The sequence below is a fragment of the Caretta caretta genome, chromosome 1 (assembly GCF_965140235.1).
Source record: "Caretta caretta isolate rCarCar2 chromosome 1, rCarCar1.hap1, whole genome shotgun sequence".
Taxonomy (NCBI): domain Eukaryota; kingdom Metazoa; phylum Chordata; order Testudines; family Cheloniidae; genus Caretta; species Caretta caretta.
Window position 1 is genome coordinate 44,661,529 of NC_134206.1, and position 18,284 is coordinate 44,679,812.

The 18,284-nt window shown below is 44.6% G+C and overlaps 1 protein-coding gene across 5 annotated transcripts in view; it reads right to left on the reverse strand.

Annotated features, from left to right (window-relative positions):
* ATP8A2 (ATPase phospholipid transporting 8A2) overlaps window positions 1–18,284 on the reverse strand; it is a 663,684-nt gene that overhangs the window by 521,363 nt on the left and 124,037 nt on the right. For all 5 annotated transcript variants that reach the window (XM_048846098.2, XM_048846107.2, XM_048846083.2 and 2 more), the window contains exons 7-11: window positions 17,469–17,542; window positions 13,001–13,070; window positions 5,852–5,979; window positions 3,861–3,972; window positions 1,604–1,769 (exon numbers count right to left, since the gene is read on the reverse strand). In XM_048846098.2, coding sequence (XP_048702055.1) covers window positions 1,604–1,769; window positions 3,861–3,972; window positions 5,852–5,979; window positions 13,001–13,070; window positions 17,469–17,542 — 550 coding nt within the window. The remainder of the gene's footprint in view (window positions 1–1,603; window positions 1,770–3,860; window positions 3,973–5,851; window positions 5,980–13,000; window positions 13,071–17,468; window positions 17,543–18,284) is intronic.

Here is an 18,284-nt window from a genome sequence, read left to right on the forward strand (position 1 = left end):
CGACAATAAGAAAGAATGACTGGTTCTATGTGTGTAACTCATGAGACTGCTTTGAAAATGCATCTCCCTAGGTGAGACAATACTTGTGAGCCATATCTTGACTTCAGTTATACCTGTTTTTCAGGAATGATACTACATTGATTTCAGCAAAGTTTTTCTCAATTTACACCAGTTTGTGAGATCAGTCCCTATAACCTTTGAGTACTCTCCATTACAAATCATATTCCATTTGTTTCTCTTCATCACTGCTTCCTTCAGTCATTTAGATATCTTGTGTTTCATATTTTTCCTGTATAGAATTTTTATTAAATCTGGCAACACTATTTTTTAAGAAAACACCCTCTAGTAGCAGTAACAGTGATTAAGATGGAAAGAACATGATTGCCATAAACTGAAGACAAAGCTCGTTCAATGAAGAATGTGTCTTAAGATCTGTATAGCCTGCTATCAATGCCACTCCACTCCTCCTCAAAGATTGGATCTTTTTCAGTAAAGGTACCATAATTGCAGTTCATCTGAAACAGATGACAGCTCAGCCATTGCCAGCGGTTTTACCACTGCCAGTAAAAGATTTACACAATTCCAGTGACATTTATTTATTTAGGTCTGCATCCCAAGATAGTGTCAGTAACACAACAGCCAATGTCTTGCACATTTTGTAGCTGATTGTAATATAAATTGAAATGCCAAAAATCTCTCTCCTGCAGAATGACTTATATTCTATCTTGAAGTGTTTTCACAATATCCATACCTTTGTATTACTATTTAATCTCATAAGTAAATAGAGATAGCAAAAAGGAAGAAAAATGGAGTCCTTAAATGAAACACACACACTATACAGGATCAGAGATTTGCAATTGCAAAATTACCCCGTCTGTTGTAAGCTAGAACAGCCTGGTCCAGCAAATACAAAGACAGCAATAATTCTTAGTGTGTGAACATTAATCTTCAGGATATCCATATAGGGGAGATCATCTCCTCCAATTTATAGATGGGCTAACTAAAATGCAGAGGGACAGATCCTCAGCTGACATAAATCAGCATTAAATTAAAGCCAGTGGAGTTATGACACTTTACACCAGCCTAGGATCTGGTGAAAAGAGGTTGTGGCTGAAGTATGTAGACAAAAGGATTGAGAGACAGAAAGGAGGATGATACCACAAATCCTGTATCCAATTCAGTAAGTTACACTGCCCCAAACAATTTTTCATAACTGAAATAAGGAGCCTTTCAGTCATCTTTGAGTGGCATTTTGCACTGCTGTATGGGGCCCTTGGCATTTGACTCTCCTTCTTGTTGTCTCACATCCCCCTTTATTTTTGGACAGCTGCCTAGCAGCATTCTCAAACCTTGGGAGTGGGGAACATCTTGCATCCCTCAACAGCACATTCGCAGGCAAGCTGGGCTCCATAGTTACTGCAGTCTGTTTCTAGAATACATTGTCAAATAAAGTTAGCTGCTGGCTTTGATTTTTATTTATGGGCCTCTCTGCATTTATTTGGCAAAGATAAATGGCCTGGCATGCTCTGCAGAATCCTCAAAATTTATAAGCTCTCACTGTTTTAACACATAGACAATAGGCCACCTGCAATCAAACTCTCACCATTTGAACCAAGGTACCAGATGACTTCGCCGTGTGTTCTGTTCCAGAGTAAGGCACCCACAGAACTCACAAGGGCCATAACCAGAAGAATGCAGAACAAAACCAGAATCTGCATGTTGGTCACCTTCTCCACATTTGATCTCTTCAAAGGGGCTTTGGTTGAATTCTGAACAAAAGCAGAAACAGCCTTGAGAATTGGTTTAAGTATGGCAATAACAATAGCAAATGGTGAGAAAAACTGCTAAATAATATTACAATAACTACAAAAGTGGGACTGTTCTTCTTAGTTCTTTGGCACACAGTTAATTTTCAGAGTCTTAAAACAGTGGACTTAGCTATTTTGTTCTCACACTCCATCCCCAACCAGTTAAATATTGTATTTATGCAAAGTCTATGACTAGGGCCCCTAGCCACTATGGTGGTATTATATACACAAACACAGACGCACAGAGATTAACAGACTACTGTTGTGAGTCAGACATAGGGGACATGTACTATGCTCAATCTCTTCTGAGGGCTCAGCACACTCCATCCAGCCTATTCATCCCACTCTGATGGCCAAGGCAGGTAAAGAACAAGACCATGTCCCTGCCTCTGAGGGTCTAGCTCAGGGGTGGGCAAACTTTTTGGCCCAAGGGCCACATATGGGTTTGGAAATTGTATGGCAGGCCATGAATGCTCACAAAATTGGGAGTTGGGGTGCAGGAGGGGGTGAGGGCTCTGGCTTGGGTTGTGGGCTCTGGTGTGGGGCCAGAAATGAGGAGTTCAGGGTGCGGGAGGGTACTCCGGGCTGGGACCAAGGGGTTTGGAGGGCAGGAGGGGGATCAAGACTGGTGCAGGGGGTCGGGGCATGGGAGGGGATCGGGGTGCAGGCTCCGGGTGGCGCTTATCTCAAGGAGGGGAGGTGCGGCCAGGCGGCTCTGCACGTTGCCCTGTCCACAGGCGCTTCCCCTGCAGCTCCCATTGGCCACAGTTCCCAGCCAATGGGAGCTGAGGGGGCAGTGCTTGGGGTGGGGGCAGCGTGCAGAACCCCCTGGCTGCCCCTACGTGTAGGAGCTGGAGGAGGGAACATGCCGCTGCTTCTGGGAGCTGCGTGAAGTGGGGCAAGCCCCAGACCCTGCTCCCACCCCACCTCCCGGCAGGAGCTTGAGGGCCGGATTAAAATGCCTGGAGGGCTGTATACAGCCCCTGGGCCATAGTTTGCCCACCCCTGGTCTAGCTCTCAGGGGAACACTAGCAGAGAGCAGCAGTTACTGTCCTCAAAAGAATGCAGGGATTGGAATTTTCTCTAGTTTCTGCACAGGGCTCTAAGAGGGAAAATGCTCCTTATATCTTCCCCTCAGCTCTTGTGCACTGCAAGTTTTTAGACACAGTTCAACAGTAGCCAAGTATAGTTGTCTTTTATAGCCTTAAATCTTAAACGAGCTGAACTAAAGTCTGGTGGAACCTGGCTGAATAGAACTACTTGCAGGATCAGGGCACATATTAATGCATGGAAAGGTTTTAACTGGATTTATTGTTCTAGAAGTAGATAATTTCTTCCTAGATTACAGCCCACAGAAGATTGCTTGTTCCAGAAAGTGAACAGGGGTATACTGCAGAGTCACCATTGACATTACTTCTCCTTGTTACTATACTTCTCTGCGTGAGAGTCAGGAAAAGCTTGCATTACTGTGGTGCTCTGGGAAGGCTGCAATGGCACTTACTTTATAAATTTAGATTAAAAATAGTTAGTACTATATATCATGTATAAGGATACGAGTCTGTCACAGATTCCATGATTTTTGGTGACCTCCAGAATTTAAGCCCCAGGCAATGGGACTTTGGCTGTCAGCTCTGTGCGGCGGGGCTCAGGCAATCAGCCCTGTGCCACAGGGTGAGCCCTGGGCAGCGGGGTTCAAGCTGTCACCCTCCACCTCGCATTTGGGCAGCAGGGCTCAGGCTTCTATGAATTATTGTTTATTGACTGCAACCTGTCCATGACTTTTATTAAAAATAATTATGACAAAATCTTAACCTTAATCATGTATAAAATGTATGTTGTAAGCTCTTCCTGGCAGGTACTAAGTGCACATACTGCACCCAGCACTGTGGAGTCCCAATCTCACTCGAGGCTTCTGGATGCTAAGTCATTGTATTTGTAATGCAGAACACTTTATTTTGCATAATCAACTCATAAGGACAGGCAGAATACAGAAAGAGAGAATACTGAGTTCCATCAAAACACACACGAGTTATTATTTCCAATCCATTTTACCTGCATGAGCTTTGTGTCATGTCCTGTGTATACAACTATTCCCAGGACCCATTGGGTGTTTCTAAGTTGTGCACCTCTCAGCAAGATCTGGTCAGGCCCAATGGGAACCGGACTAGAAGCCAAGAACAAAGAAAAAAATAAGAACAGATATTTTAAATGACTCTGAAGATACTCTAATTCAAGAAAGTTATTTTTCATTATATGAACACATACTTCTTTTCTTGGTTACTCCCCTTTCACATCATTTACAAAACCCAGCACTTCGAAGGAAATGAATAGTCAGGGACCTCCAGCATAAATCTGCCACTGCCCACCCATAAATAAATACATTGAGTTCATTCCTCGACTGTCTTCCAGTCTCTGCACAGTGCAGCAAAGTGCGGGAGCTGCAAAGGAGCTGGCTACAGTTCCCAGTTTGTCATCCAGCATATTATAGAACAGCCTCAAGGCTGCCCTAAATAACACTCCAGCTAATGTGATTTCTATTGAGCAAACAGAGGGACATAAACAGCACTAGACAATTGGCAAACTTTTCAAAAATGAGCCACTACAAAGACTTTTAATCTTAAAAAGTACTTAGTCACTAAGTAACAAACATTTTCAGAAAGCAGCAGGATCCAGTGGACTGTCCGAGGGGAGTCAAGTGCTATTCTCAACTCTGCCACTAGCCTGCTGTGTTACCTGGGGCAAGGCACTTCATCTCTCTGCGCCTGAGGGCATCTACACTTGAAATGCTAAACAGCAGCACAGCTGAATCGCTGCGCTTCAGTGTAGACACTATCTGTGCTGATGGGAAGGGTTCTCCCATCACTGTAGGTAATCCACCTCCCCGACAGGGAGGTAGCTCAGTCAACGGAAAAATTCTTCCATCAACCTAGCACTGTTTACACTGGAGCTTAGGTCAGTTTAATTACACTGGATTTTCTAGTGTAGAACAGGCCTTAGTTTCCCCACCTATAAAATGAGCATAATGACACTTCTTTTTAAAGCACTTTAATTTCCATGGATTATAATACTTGAATTTATACATCTGAAGCATGAAGCTTTTTCTTTTAAGAGTTACAAGAGGGAACTAAATTACCCTTAAAAAGGAACTGTGGCTGCAAGCTCAACTATGAAGGGACTCTCACTTCTCCCATAATAAACATGCATCATTTGCAAGGTGGGACTGGAACCCTGGCTAAGTTCTCTGTAAGCTGCGCAGTTGCGCAGCGGCCTATTTCATGCAGCACAGGTGCTCAGGGAACCAGGGAGCTGTCGTGGCTGGGGGAGGGCACCCCTCCCCCAGCCCCAACCTAGCCCTACCCCTGGCCCCAACTATGGCACGGCCCACACTTGCCATGGACAGGGCGCCGCTACCCCAGCCCAACCCTGGGCGGCCCGGCCCGACCCCAAACCTGGACGGCCTGGCCCGAACCTGGCCGGCCCTCCCCAAACCCAGCCCCAGCCCGGACCTGCAGGGACCGGGGGAGGGGTGCCTATCTTGCAGCCCCAGCCCCAGAGCTGCCACGGCAGAGAGGGGTGCCTCTCCCCACCAGCCCAGGTGCTGTGGGGAGAGAGAGCTGGGGGAGTCCTCACACCCCTGCACCCCAACCTTCTGCCCCAGTCCTGAGCCCCCTCCCACACTCCAAACTCCTCGACTCCACCCCTACCACATTAATTTTGTTATGTGTCACACATCACCTCCATACTGGTGCACATAAAATTCATTCTGCACATGGGTGTGAAAAATTAGAGGGAACACTGAACCCTCATCTTCTAGTTCCAGAACTCACAGGCCTCTACCACTTAAGGTAAAGACTGTCCATTGAAGTCAATAGAGCTACACCATTTTACAGTAGCTGATGATCCGGCCCATGCACCAGTTAGCAGTCACCCATAGAAATACCTTTATGTTCTTTCTATGTTGCCAGGGAGGCCACAGTGCACAGATACACATTAGACATATTTCTTAACAGAAGACAACTGTAGTCTTTCAGTAAAGTTGATACCTTTGGCCATCTAAGCGTAAGTTTCCAATGAAGTCATAGAGGTGACGGTTGGGTCCTTCACATTCTATCTTCCCAGACACTTTCATCAAGTCTTCTCTCGACTGCAGACTAGCAGTTTGAGTCAACCCCTGCAAGAGACCAAGCCAGAGGAGATGCTTGTCAATTCAACTTTTCTTGTTAGTTTAATTTTCAACATTTTGTTCTATAACGTATCCCAACAAGTGAGAGACAGAGGCATAGCTTAGTACATTGACTTAGTAGTCGAGCTTCTTCTGCTGCTTATGGGATTCAGGGGCTCTGTAGCCCCACAGAAATTGCTGACTTAATAAGGACCAGATTTTGCCCTAGCTTGCATGGTCGCTCAAGGCAGTAAAGTGGCATAAGGCACCTCCTTACTAGCTTGAGCCAGCTGCCCCTACAACCATTCATAGCGGTGCACAGAAAACAGTCTTCACAGCGCTGTTACGTTCCCCCACTCGGCGCAAGTGGGCAGGAGGGAGTGGGAAGAAACAAGGAATGAGAGCAGCTTTGGTTCTGCCCTCCCCCCACCCCTACACGGGGCAATGTAGCTTTTTGACACATGTATGCTAAGTCCCACTCTCCCTCCAGGGCCGCTCCTGGGGCACTAAAACCATGCTCTGCCCTTGCTCAGGGTTGATTGCTAACTCACCACAGATTAATAGATTCCAAGGCCAGAAGGGATCATTGTTATCTAGTCTGCCCACCCAGTATAGCACATGCCACAGAACTTCCCCAAAATAATTCCTAGAGCATCTCTTTCATGAAAACATCCAATCTTGACTTAAACTATGCGGAGTGTCAAACTGGTCCTCTCTTGCCCCCAGGATCAAGGAACTGCATCCAGCTCCTTTGCAGCTCCCCCATCCTATTGCACTCAGTGAAGACTGCATATCGCAGCCAAGAATTTAACCCAATGTATTAACTTATTGGGAGGGCAGTGTAAGATTTATCATAGGTATCAATAGCCATACCCTAACATGCAATTTTCTGAAATTTAGAAACCACATGCCTGATTCTTCACTGCTTTTTGCCTAGTGTCAAAAGTTACCCTTGAGTGAAGGGAGTGGAAAGTGAGTGTAAATCACTGCCATAAACCCATTTTCCATCTTGTTTGCTCAAGTGAGATTCCACGTTGCAAGGCAGTTAGAGAATCAGGTCCACATTTTTTAAATGCAGTGACCCATATATAAATATAATCTGCAGAGGATTCTTCCCCAGACTACTGTCCTTGGTATCAGACCTGTAGATACAACCACAGTTTCTCAAACAAAATTAAAATGCAGGCAAATATAAATGTTTTCAAATATGAATTGTAAGTTACAATGGCATTATGATGATGCATTTTGTACAAGATGGGTCATGTGAGGTGTCACTGGAAAATTTATGATTTGCTAAATATGATTATCATATTTGTATGTATGTATCATTTTTGTACCGGAAATTATGAATATTGACTACATATCTGTATTTCACATGTAATCACACCTGGGTGACACCCACTAGGCAAAATGCTTCCAGTCTAGATAGTCGGCTATGAAGGGCCCACTCAAGGTAATGGGCCATTAGGAAAAACAATAGGCTTTAGGAGAAGCTTATGCCCCACCTGGTAAACATCCCTGAGAATGCTCCAAACAGCTTGTAAGTAATGGTTGCTATGACTCAGCAAGGTATGCAAGGGCATGTGACCAGGCCACATGACACAGAATTTCATCTTGGATACCAGTGTTTTTCCACAAACTGAGTTTGGGACAAAGGGTTCCTGCCATATGCTAAAGCTATATAAGGCAGGGAGTGACATCATCTGTTGTTCTTCACTCTCCCACAACTGAACACGTAAGAGAAGCTCCTAAGGAAAAGGACTTGGAACTGGGCTTGAACACAAAAAAGAAACTTACAAGAAGTGGAAGATTGGACAAATGACCAGGGAAGAGTATAAAAATACTGCTCGGGGATGCAGGAGTGAAATCAGGAAGGCCAAATCACACCTGGAGTTGCAGCTAGCAAGAGATGTTAAGAGTAACAAGAAGGGTTTCTTCAGGTACGTTAGCAACAAGAAGAAAGTCAAGGAAAGTGTGGGCCCCTTACTGAATGAGGGAGGCAACTTAGTGACAGAGGATGTGGAAAAAGCTAATGTACTCAATGCTTTTTTTGCCTCTGTCTTCACAAACAACGTCAGCTCCTGGACTGCTGCACTGGGCAGCGCAGCATGGGGAGTAGGTGACCAGCCCTCTGTGGAGAAAGAAGCGGTTTGGGACTATTTAGAAAAGCTGGACGAGCACAAGTCCATGGGGCCGGATGCGCTGCATCCGAGAGTGCTAAAGGAGTTGGCAGATGTGATTGCAGAGCCATTGGCCATTATCTTTGAAAACTCATGGTGATCCGAGGAAGTCCCAGACGACTGGAAAAAGGCTAATGTAGTGCCCATCTTTAAAAAAGGGAAGGGGGAGGATCCAGGGAACTACAGGCCAGTCAGCCTCACCTCAGTCCCTGGAAAAATCATGGAGCAGGTCCTCAAGGAATCAATTCTGAAGCACTTGGAGGAGAGGAAAGTGATCAGGAACAGTCAGCATGGATTCACCAAGGGCAAGTCATGCTTGACTAATCTAATTGCCTTCTATGATGAGATAACTGGCTCTGTGGATGAGGGGAAAGCGGTGGACATGTTATTCCTTGACTTTAGCAAAGCTTTTGACATGGTCTCCCACAGTATTCTTGCCAGCAAGTTAAAGAAGTATGGGCTGGATGAATGGACTATAAGGTGGATAGAAAGCTGGCAGGATCGTCGGGCTCAACGGGTAGTGATCAATGGCTCCATGTCTAGTTGGCAGCCGGTATCAAGTGGAGTGCCCCAAGGGTCGGTCCTGGGGCCGGTTTTGTTCAATAGCTTCATAAATGATCTGGAGGATGGTGTGGATTGCACCCTCAGCAAGTTTGCAGATGACACTAAACTGGGAGGAGAGGTAGATACGCTGGAGGGTAGGGATAGGATACAGAGGGACCTAGACAAATTAGAGGATTGGGCCAAAAGAAATCTGATGAGGTTCAACAAGGACAAGTGCAGAATCCTGCACTTAGGACGGAATAATCCCATGCACCGCTACAGACTAGGGACCAAATGGCTAGGCAGCAGTTCTGCAGAAAAGGACCCAGGGGTGACAGTGGACGAGAAGCTGGATATGAGTCAACAGTGTGCACTTGTTGCCAAGAAGGCCAATGGCATTTTGGAACGTATAGGTAGGGGCATTGCCAGCAGATCGAGGGACGTGATCGTTCCCCTCTATTCGACATTGGTGAGGCCTCATCTGGAGTACTGTGTCCAGTTTTGGGCCTCACACTACAAGAAGGATGTGGAAAAACTGGGGAGAGTCCAGCGGAGGGCAACAAAAATGATTAGGGGACTGGAACACATGATTTATGAGGAGAGGCTGAGAGAACTGGGATTGTTTAGTCTGCGGAAGAGAAGAATGAGGGGGGATTTGATAGATGCTTTCAACTACCTGAAAGGGGGTTCCAAAGAGGATGGATATAGACTGTTCTCAGTGGTAGCTGATGACAGAACAAGGAGTAATGGTCTCAAGTTGCAGTGGGGGAGGTTTAGGTTGGATATTAGGAAAAACTTTTTCACTAGGAGGGTGGTGAAACACTGGAATGCGTTACCTAGGGAGGTGGTGGAATCTCCTTCCTTAGATATTTTTAAGGTCAGGCTCGACAAAGCCCTGGCTGGGATGATTTAGTTGGGGATTCATCCTGCTTTGAGCAGGGGGTTGGACTAGATAACCTCCTGAGGTCCCTTCCAATCCTGATATTCTATGATTCTATGAAGGGAATGGTCCTAAGTTTGTGTCTGCTAGGGAGACTGGCACTGTAACTAGGTCGCATCCAGTTAGTGTCTATGTAAAATCCCAGAGACCAGACAATTCTGGTGCTTGTATTTTGCCCATTGCTAGTGTGTTGTTGGGAAAGAGTGTAGCAACTCTGTCTAATCAGGGTGAGATCCTAGCCAGGGCACAAGGAGAGCAGAAAGGTGATTTGATTGTGTTACCTACTGAGGATGTGGAAACCTGTAGCAAGAAGGAAAAGATTCCTGAACTTGTGTGTGGCAAAGGGAAGGAGACTGCTTCTAACCTTTTACCTAGGAAGTCTGTAAGTTTGCCTGAAAGGGGATTGTGTAGGAATCCTCCTGATGGGCCAGAGGTAATTCTGGATGTAAGTGAGACCCAGAAAGAGTCTGTTGTTGCTCAGGAAAGTGTTCCTCTAGAGCAAGCCCTAGGTGAAGAGGGTAAGGGCAGAATTTCTGTGAAGGGTGAACTGTTGCATAGAAAAGCCCTAGGGAAAGGAATCCTCATAGTAGTATTTGCAAGCAGTTTATTGCAACTGAAGGGTGTGAAAGTGATTTAATCAAGAAAGTTTCAGTTCCTAACAGCCAGAAATTTTCTGTTGTGAATGAAGCCACTGACTTTCCTGTTGAAAGATCCAGTGTGGACAGCTTTGAGAAGGTCTCAGATGAAGTGAAAGCTGTTAAGAAAGTTAAACAGTCCTATAACCAAGTGGCTGTGTTTGGCCAGCTTGTTGGGGAGACAAGGTTGTGGAGAAAAGGATGTCTCCATGCTAGTTCTGTAAGTGAACAGTATGTGGCCCAGGCCAAGATGGGGGCTCTTAACCAACAGAGCCCAAATTGCAGGCCTCCAGACTGGAGCGCTGAGAGAAGACCCTTTCCCAGTTTGACCCCCGGGGGTTTTGGGGTGGCAAAAGGGCACGGGCTGCATAAACCTTCCCACATGAGGCATGCGAGTGCTATCGACCACCCCGACCTAAGGGAGGGCGTGAAACTGGAAGGGCCTGGTGTAACTCCCATCAAGGAACAGGAGAGATGCTGGGGCATCCATGGGAATGCTGGTGGCTTCGAACTTCCCCGGGTCACCGGCAAAAGTGACCCCGCTCAGTTCGGTCTCGAAGGGGGGAGAGATTGACGAAGCAGGACTTTTCTTAATGTTTCCTCTGAATATTGTGGGGATGCCTCAGTTTCCCCTATGCAGTTCTTAAGTATCTAGGTGGTGGGATAAGGGTGTATGATCGTTGCAGAGCCCTAGAGGGCAGGTGTGTGCAGGGGTCTGGACACCGAGAATGGCCAACACCCTGTTTCCTGGCAACTGATGGCCTGGCCCTTCCCCCCTGCAAGGTGAGAGCTAAAGGGTTGGAGAACAAAGGAATCAGGTGACCCCCTGGCCTGGGAAAGGGACAAAGCCAAGAGGAGGAGGGGCTGGAGAGAGTTTCAGTTTGGGGCTGGCTGGGGACATGGAGTGAAGTGCAGATGGGGTTGTCTGGCTCACTGCCTCCCAAAATGGACCCAGCTGAGGGGTCCTGTTCTCTGCACCTACAAGCTCTGGTTTAGACCACGTTCCTGTTGTCTAATAAACTTCTGTTTTACTAGCTGGCTGGCTGAGAGTCACGTCTGACTACGAAGTTGGGGTGCAGGACCCTCTGGCTTCCCCAGGACCCTGCCTGGACGGACTCGCTGTGGGAAGTGCACGGAGGGGCAGAGGATGCTGAACGCTCCGAGGTCAGACCCAGGAAGGTGGAAGTTGTGTGAGCTGTGAGTCCTGAAGACAGTCTGCTAGCAGAAAGGAGACTTCCCCAGAGTCCTGACTGGCTTCATAGGGAGCAGTTCCAGAGCATCGCCCGGGGACTCCGTGACAACAAGTACACAGGTTTCTAAATGCTGCTTTGATACTGTCAGGGTATGCTGCAATCCCATGAAACTGCATCTTAATGTGCTCAATGCCCTGATTCTCCTCACACATTAGTTTTAGATTTGAGCAGCTGCAGTGTCTAAATGGAGTTACTCCCAACTGACACCGGGGTAAGTAAGAAGAGAATCTGTAACTCCTCTTCTCTGACTTGCATAATGACAGGTTTCAGAGTAGCAGCCGTGTTAGTCTGTATTCACAAAAAGAAAAGGAGTACTTGTGGCACCTTAGAAACTAACAAATTTATTTGAGCATAAGCTTTCGTGAGCTACAGATCACTTCATCGGATCCATCCTTTTCTTTTTTTCTCTTCTCTGATAACTTTACATTTCCCAAACATTTAAAATAGAAACTTATTTTCTCACCTCTAAACATTCTCTTATATTTTACAGATATATTTGCATAAAATAAAATGTGACCTTCTGGTGAAGTTTACCATGCGCACAGCGTGACTGATGCCCCTTGGTACAGAACAGCCACTGTATCCATGCTGCACATGCTATGGAGAGGGCATGTAAGGGGACTCCACACACCAAAGGTTCTGCATCAGCTCTGATAAACCATGGCATGGGGTATTGGGGATGGGCAGGAGGATGGTGGGAGCTTGGCCTCTCGCTCTGTAATTACTGAGATCCCCTTAAGCAGGATGTGCATAAGAGTCTCAGTTAATTATTTTTACTCACACAAAAGTACCAATCTCCTGCTCCATGCTGCTCCCCACCTAAAGACTGAGGTGCTCACACTTAGGAGTCGGAGAAAGCCCGGGAAAATACACAGGCCCTGATTCTCCTTTACACCTCTCTGGCGGTGTAAAGAAGCCTGGAAGTGTATATGTCTAATTCACACTCTTTAAAGGTCTATTTACGCGGCCAGGGTTGTACAAAGCAGCCTCAGTGTAAATGAAGAATCAGGCCCATACGCTTTGCAACATGACCTGAAGGTCATCAAATGCAGGTCCTGTAAGATGGAGAGAGACTAAATTCATGTTTAAAGCACTTACCAAGCATGTAATTACAGCAGCCCTGGGAAGAATACTGCTGTTATTAGAGTGGGGGAAAGTGAGGCAGAGAAGTTAAATATTTGTTTGAAGGCCACACTAGACGTAAGCGTCATAGCCAGGATCTTCCTGATGTCCATTCCCATGTTTAAATCCACTGGACCATGCCTCTCTTTAATTCAGTCTCTCAACAAATCTGTACAGCAATTATTACCACCTCCATTCAACAGATGCAGAAACTGGCAGTGAGAGCATAAGTAACTAGTCAAGAGTTATACAGCTGCATTTAGAATCCAGATCTCCTCACACCCAGCTCCCTTTCCTAACTGCTAAACAGGACTTTCTAGTTAACATTTTACACTAACAAAATAAATGTGATTTTACCTGTCGTATTTTAAGATTAGTCTCCCCATCAAGATTAGATGTTTCAATATAGCACATTGCCTGAGGTTCACTGCAGAAAGCACAGTAAAATTTTCATGATTAAACATTTTATAAAACAATTACACTGAGCCTTACTTGTGCTTTGAAAGTACCCAATTATAACTATTCTCAATACATTATATGGCAAAAAGTTAAATTCTGATGGTGAATGACAGGGTGCCATTTTTTAAAAATCCCTTTGAAAATTATTTCAGTTAAAAATGACTTAAATGATTTCTTAAAAAAAACACATCTATCTGAATCAATATAGATGCTATCCAGGAAAAACAAGCAGGTTTAACATAAGTACACATCACTTCCAGAAAATATTAAAGAACCTCTGCTTCAATTCTTCACATTATTTAATAACTCAGCTGTTTCACTTTTGACAAGTTCTCCTTCTAGAATTTTCTTCCCCAAATTTGTTGAGCAAGAATGCTGGAAAACCATAGCAACATTAAAACAGGGGAGATTTTCAAATTACTAAGGACAATTAGGCACCAGCTCCCTTCATACCTTTGTACATTTTTTTCCCCATAGAGCCAAATCTGGCTATACGCTGCTCATACAATTCACCAAAAAGCCATGGCTGTAAGGGCAGCAGAGGATGTTAATGTTCCACCTCCCTGATTCTAGTTCCCCCCAAACTTGCAGAGGCTACTCTGCAGGTGTCCTGTGGTTGGAGCCACAGAAAGGCATTCTGGAACCAGGGTTAGACTCAAGGGGTGTGGTCTACTAGAATGTTTGTGCCCTTACACATCCCCACACATCCCCTCTTCCTAGCTGGAATAGGCTGTCCGAGGGTGGGAGAGAGCTAAGTATGGGTCAAATTCAGGTATACAATGATGATGCTTTCACAGAGTGCCTACTCTCAGGGCACACCTGAGGAGTATTAGAATCTTGCCCAGAGTTTGTACTCATTCATCTTTTCCTGTAGTTCATAAATTCATAGATTTCAAGGCCTGAAGGGACCACTATGACCATCTGAGCCCCTTTATAACACAAGCCATAGAACTTCCCCAAAATAATTCCTAGAGCATATCTTTTAAAAAGACATCCTCACTTATGTCTATGCATCACAATGAAGGAATTCACTTCCTACTTGGACCCAGATACGCATTTCATCTTCCCGTGTTTGCAGACTACTTTCTGTACATTGAGATGCTGTTCTATATCTCCTGAAGCAATTAGATTTAAATTAACCCTTGTATTGCTGCCATTTTCCTGACTGCTAGACACCTGAATGCCAGAGAGATGCAGGTATGCAGATCTAGCCATATACACAGATATGTATGTGGTCTCCAGAGAAATAAATTTTCTTTCAGAAGTCATACAGCAATGGGAGCTGGAACACAGGTTCACAGCTTCCCACATATGGTCAAACTAACAGATCAGATCCAATGGACACTACAGACTCTAATACATAAACCACAATGGTCCATATTTTTGGTCATATTATGAACAGCAAATTTACTGTAATCTAGATGGTGGATCAGACGCAGCACTTATATCACAGGCCAAGAATTTTTTACACAAAGTTCTTCACATCTGTATATAGACCTGAAAATGCCTCTTATACCCAGTACAAATGAGATCCAAATATGATCTTTAATTGCTTTTGGTCTTTTTTTCTGCCTTAAGAATTTCTGCTGTCTGTAAGATCCCTTGAATGTCATCTTTATGTGAATAATCAAAATAATAGACAATTTAACAGTCAAAACAATATACCTGTACACACAATACCTTAATACAGCACATACCATACACAAATCAAACAATCCATCCTTGCAGAGCATGCAAAGCTTTCTGGTGAACTGAGGGCTATTATTATTATTATTACCATCTCAAAGAATTTATTATGTACATAACAAAGCGACCATGGTAAAAGCAAAACCACAACAGAAATGGCCAGTACTAAAAGCAAAGCATTTCATATATTAAACAGCATACTCAGGGCCAAATTATGCCTCAGTTACACCAGTGTAACCTCACTGACATCAGTGGGGTTACTGGAGTGGTACTGACAGAATAATTTGGCCTATGCATCTTAAGAACTAAATCCCAGTGAAGCAGGTAAGTGGGAGAAAAAGTTTAAATATAAAACATTGGGGGAGAAAGCCCAAAATGGAATGAGAATCCCTCAAAACTGGAAATTACCATTCTGATAAGAGTGTGGTTGTATCCCCTACCTGCACTTAAATTTGGGAGCCACCTGGCTAGTAATAAATAATCAATAATAATTTGGGGCTTTTATTTAAATAAATCTTATTTTTAAATTTTGACCTAAATCCTAGAACGAACTAGATATTTGAGGTACCTCAGTTTTTGGGTACTCAACCTCAGTCATGATTAAAGGGACAATATTTTTCAGACTTACTGAGCACCCTCAGGACACCTTATGGAATTTCAATTGGGCACCCTAAAACTCCAGTACCCCAAATCTCTAGTAACTTTTGAAATTTCAAATCTTCATTTTTACCTGCTATCTATCTCCACCAGAGACACTGCTTCTCCTGGTGACACAAGAATGAGACAGAAAGTGAGGGCAAGGCAGGAAATGTAGGCCAATAGCTCAGAAAAGACATTTCTCAGAAGGTTAGTCATCTGTTTCCCTCTCCAGGAGGGAATTTCAGGGCATGGGGATCAGGGTGACCCATGGCCATTGCTAGTTAGAGAGAAGAAGAACATCCACAAGATCTCTTGTTTGATGTTTGGGTGGTGAAGAGAAGACCTGCAGTCTTAGGGTGTATCTTCACTGCAAAGTTAACTCAAATTATAACTCAAATGTTGCTCCTAACTCAAGTGTGGTGGTGCTTTTAAACACAACTTGGCTGGTCCATCAGGGGGTACAGGCTAAAACTTCAGAGAGCGCAACTCAGCAGATGCTGGCATGCCCACTCTAGTGTGGCCACAGGCTAGTTCCACTCGAGTGCTGACAGTCCTCCAATGCCTTCTCATAATTCCCACCCAGGCACCCAGAGAGGACAGACAAGTTCTCTCATAATTCACTAAAAAAGAATTTACAGAGCAGCTCATCTAACTGCAGCGCAAAGACCCATGAGATATGCCCCCAGAAGTCCCAGGACTTGTCTACACTTACAGTGCTGTGGCACTTAGTAAAGATGCTACCGGTACCAAAAGAAGAGCTTCTCCCATCAGCGTAGGTGCTCCACCTCCCGGAGAGGTGGTAGCTATGTTGACAAGAGAAGCCCTCGAACTGTCTATACCAGGGGATAGGTTGGTATAACTAGGTTGCCCAAGGGTGTGGCTACGTTTGTAGTATAGACTAAACTTTCATAGAATATCAGGATTGGAAGGGACCTCAGGAGGTCATCTAGTCCAACCCCCTGCTCAAAGCAGGACCAATCCCCAATTTTTGCCCCAGATCCCTAAATGGCCCCCTCAAGGATTGAGCTCACAACCCTGGGTTTAGCAGGCCAATGCTCAGACCACTGAGCTATCCCTCCCCCTTATTTTAGTGACACACATGAATAAGTGAAGCACCAGAGCAGTGGACACAGCAGCTCGAATGTTATTCTGCACTGTGACTGCTTTCTCTCAAGCGAGGCTAACTCAAGAGAAGTAACTTGAGCATACATAACTCGAGTTAATTGCAGTGGAAGAAGGCGGCACAAGTACTTGGGGGCGGGGCACTAAGTGTTGGGGGAACTTGCTGGATTTTTTTCAGTTCAATTAATACAAGGAAACAAAACTAAAGTTCTTTTGATCACCACCAAAAATCACTTAGCTGCAAAATCCTCTGAAAGCTTCTCTTCACTGTTAAAAAGGGTGTGTTTTATACCTTGGGGTGAGTAACTTACAAGAGCAGTCCTGAGGTAAAAAACACAGTGAGGACAAGACACTTTAGTTCTATCATGAGCTGAACAGCTCTACACCCGCCTTGACCTCAGTGAATTTACCTCACGATAAAACTAATGTGTCAGTGTGTTTTTACCTCAGGACAGCTCATGCTTCTCAATTACACTGAGGTAAAAAGATTGCACTTTTTTTTTTTTAGCAGTGAAGACCTTTTAGAAGTGAGAGGCCTTTCAAAAATCACTGAGCAATTTGACTGCACTCAGCATTTGTCAAATCCCCAAATCCCCTCCCTACAAATCTGAAAGAGCCAATTTCCCAAAATGCTACAGTGAGCTCAGTTTCAAGCACCACCAATTTGAACACCATCTTACCTGGCTGCTCTTGAGAAGTTATTCACAATGCAAATGAAAGAGAGGGTGACTGGAAAGGATCACTTCTTTCCCTGATAAGGCAAACATATCTTTTTGATGTAGAAATGTTGTTATCCAGTTCACACAGTGAGGGGATTGGCATATAAGATCTAAGTTTACACGGCCTAATAATGAAAATAATTTCTTTAAAACCTCAGTTCAGCAGAAGCATCATGTCACACCCACTCAGTATATCTGACCTGGAAGATACAATGATCATGTCTGCTGGAAGATGCTGCCCATTGGTGACCTTCACAATGTCTCCTACTGCCACCTATTGATACAGGGGCAGGAGTGCAGCAGCAGGGAAGAAGAGAAAATGAACACAGATTGTTCATCTGGATTATTAATGTGTTAACTATTCCCTTCACAAAGAGAGGAAGAGTTCTGTATCTTACAAAGAACATCTACTGTGATGCTTTGAATTCAGTCTGGTTATATACCATTGAGAAGATAAAAGTTCAACGTCAGGGCTCATTTCACACATTTAATGAAGGGAAACAGTGTCCACCACAGACAAAAAATACAAGTCATAACTTCAGAAGTAAGTTTCAAGTTTTAGTTTTTCCTTACTTTAGATAAGGTGATTAAGCCTCTCCCTATTACTCCTACTGCCTGAACTAGCTTGTCTGTAGGCAGTGGCTCTTCTTGATAGCTGATAAGAGATGCTTTCACAGGTGACATAAGTTTTCTTATCTTTGCTTTTGTCTCTACCTCATCTGTTTAACATATCGTCTGTTTTACTCTTCCTCTGACCTCTTCTCTTCCCTTTTCTTTCTTGGTTCCATGTTTTCTCACTACTCACCAGCTTGCTACTCTCCTCTTACCTGAACTCTTCTCACATTAGATGCTTTTCATCTTAAGCACTTGTAGCATTAAACATCAGCAGGTGCTCTAGTATGTAGCAACACAAACTAGTGGTAGATGCTGTGAACACTACCAGCAACTGTGTTTCATTTCTCACATCTCACCTGATTAGCTGTTCCGTGGGCTGTTCCTAGAGATGCTGAGCACCC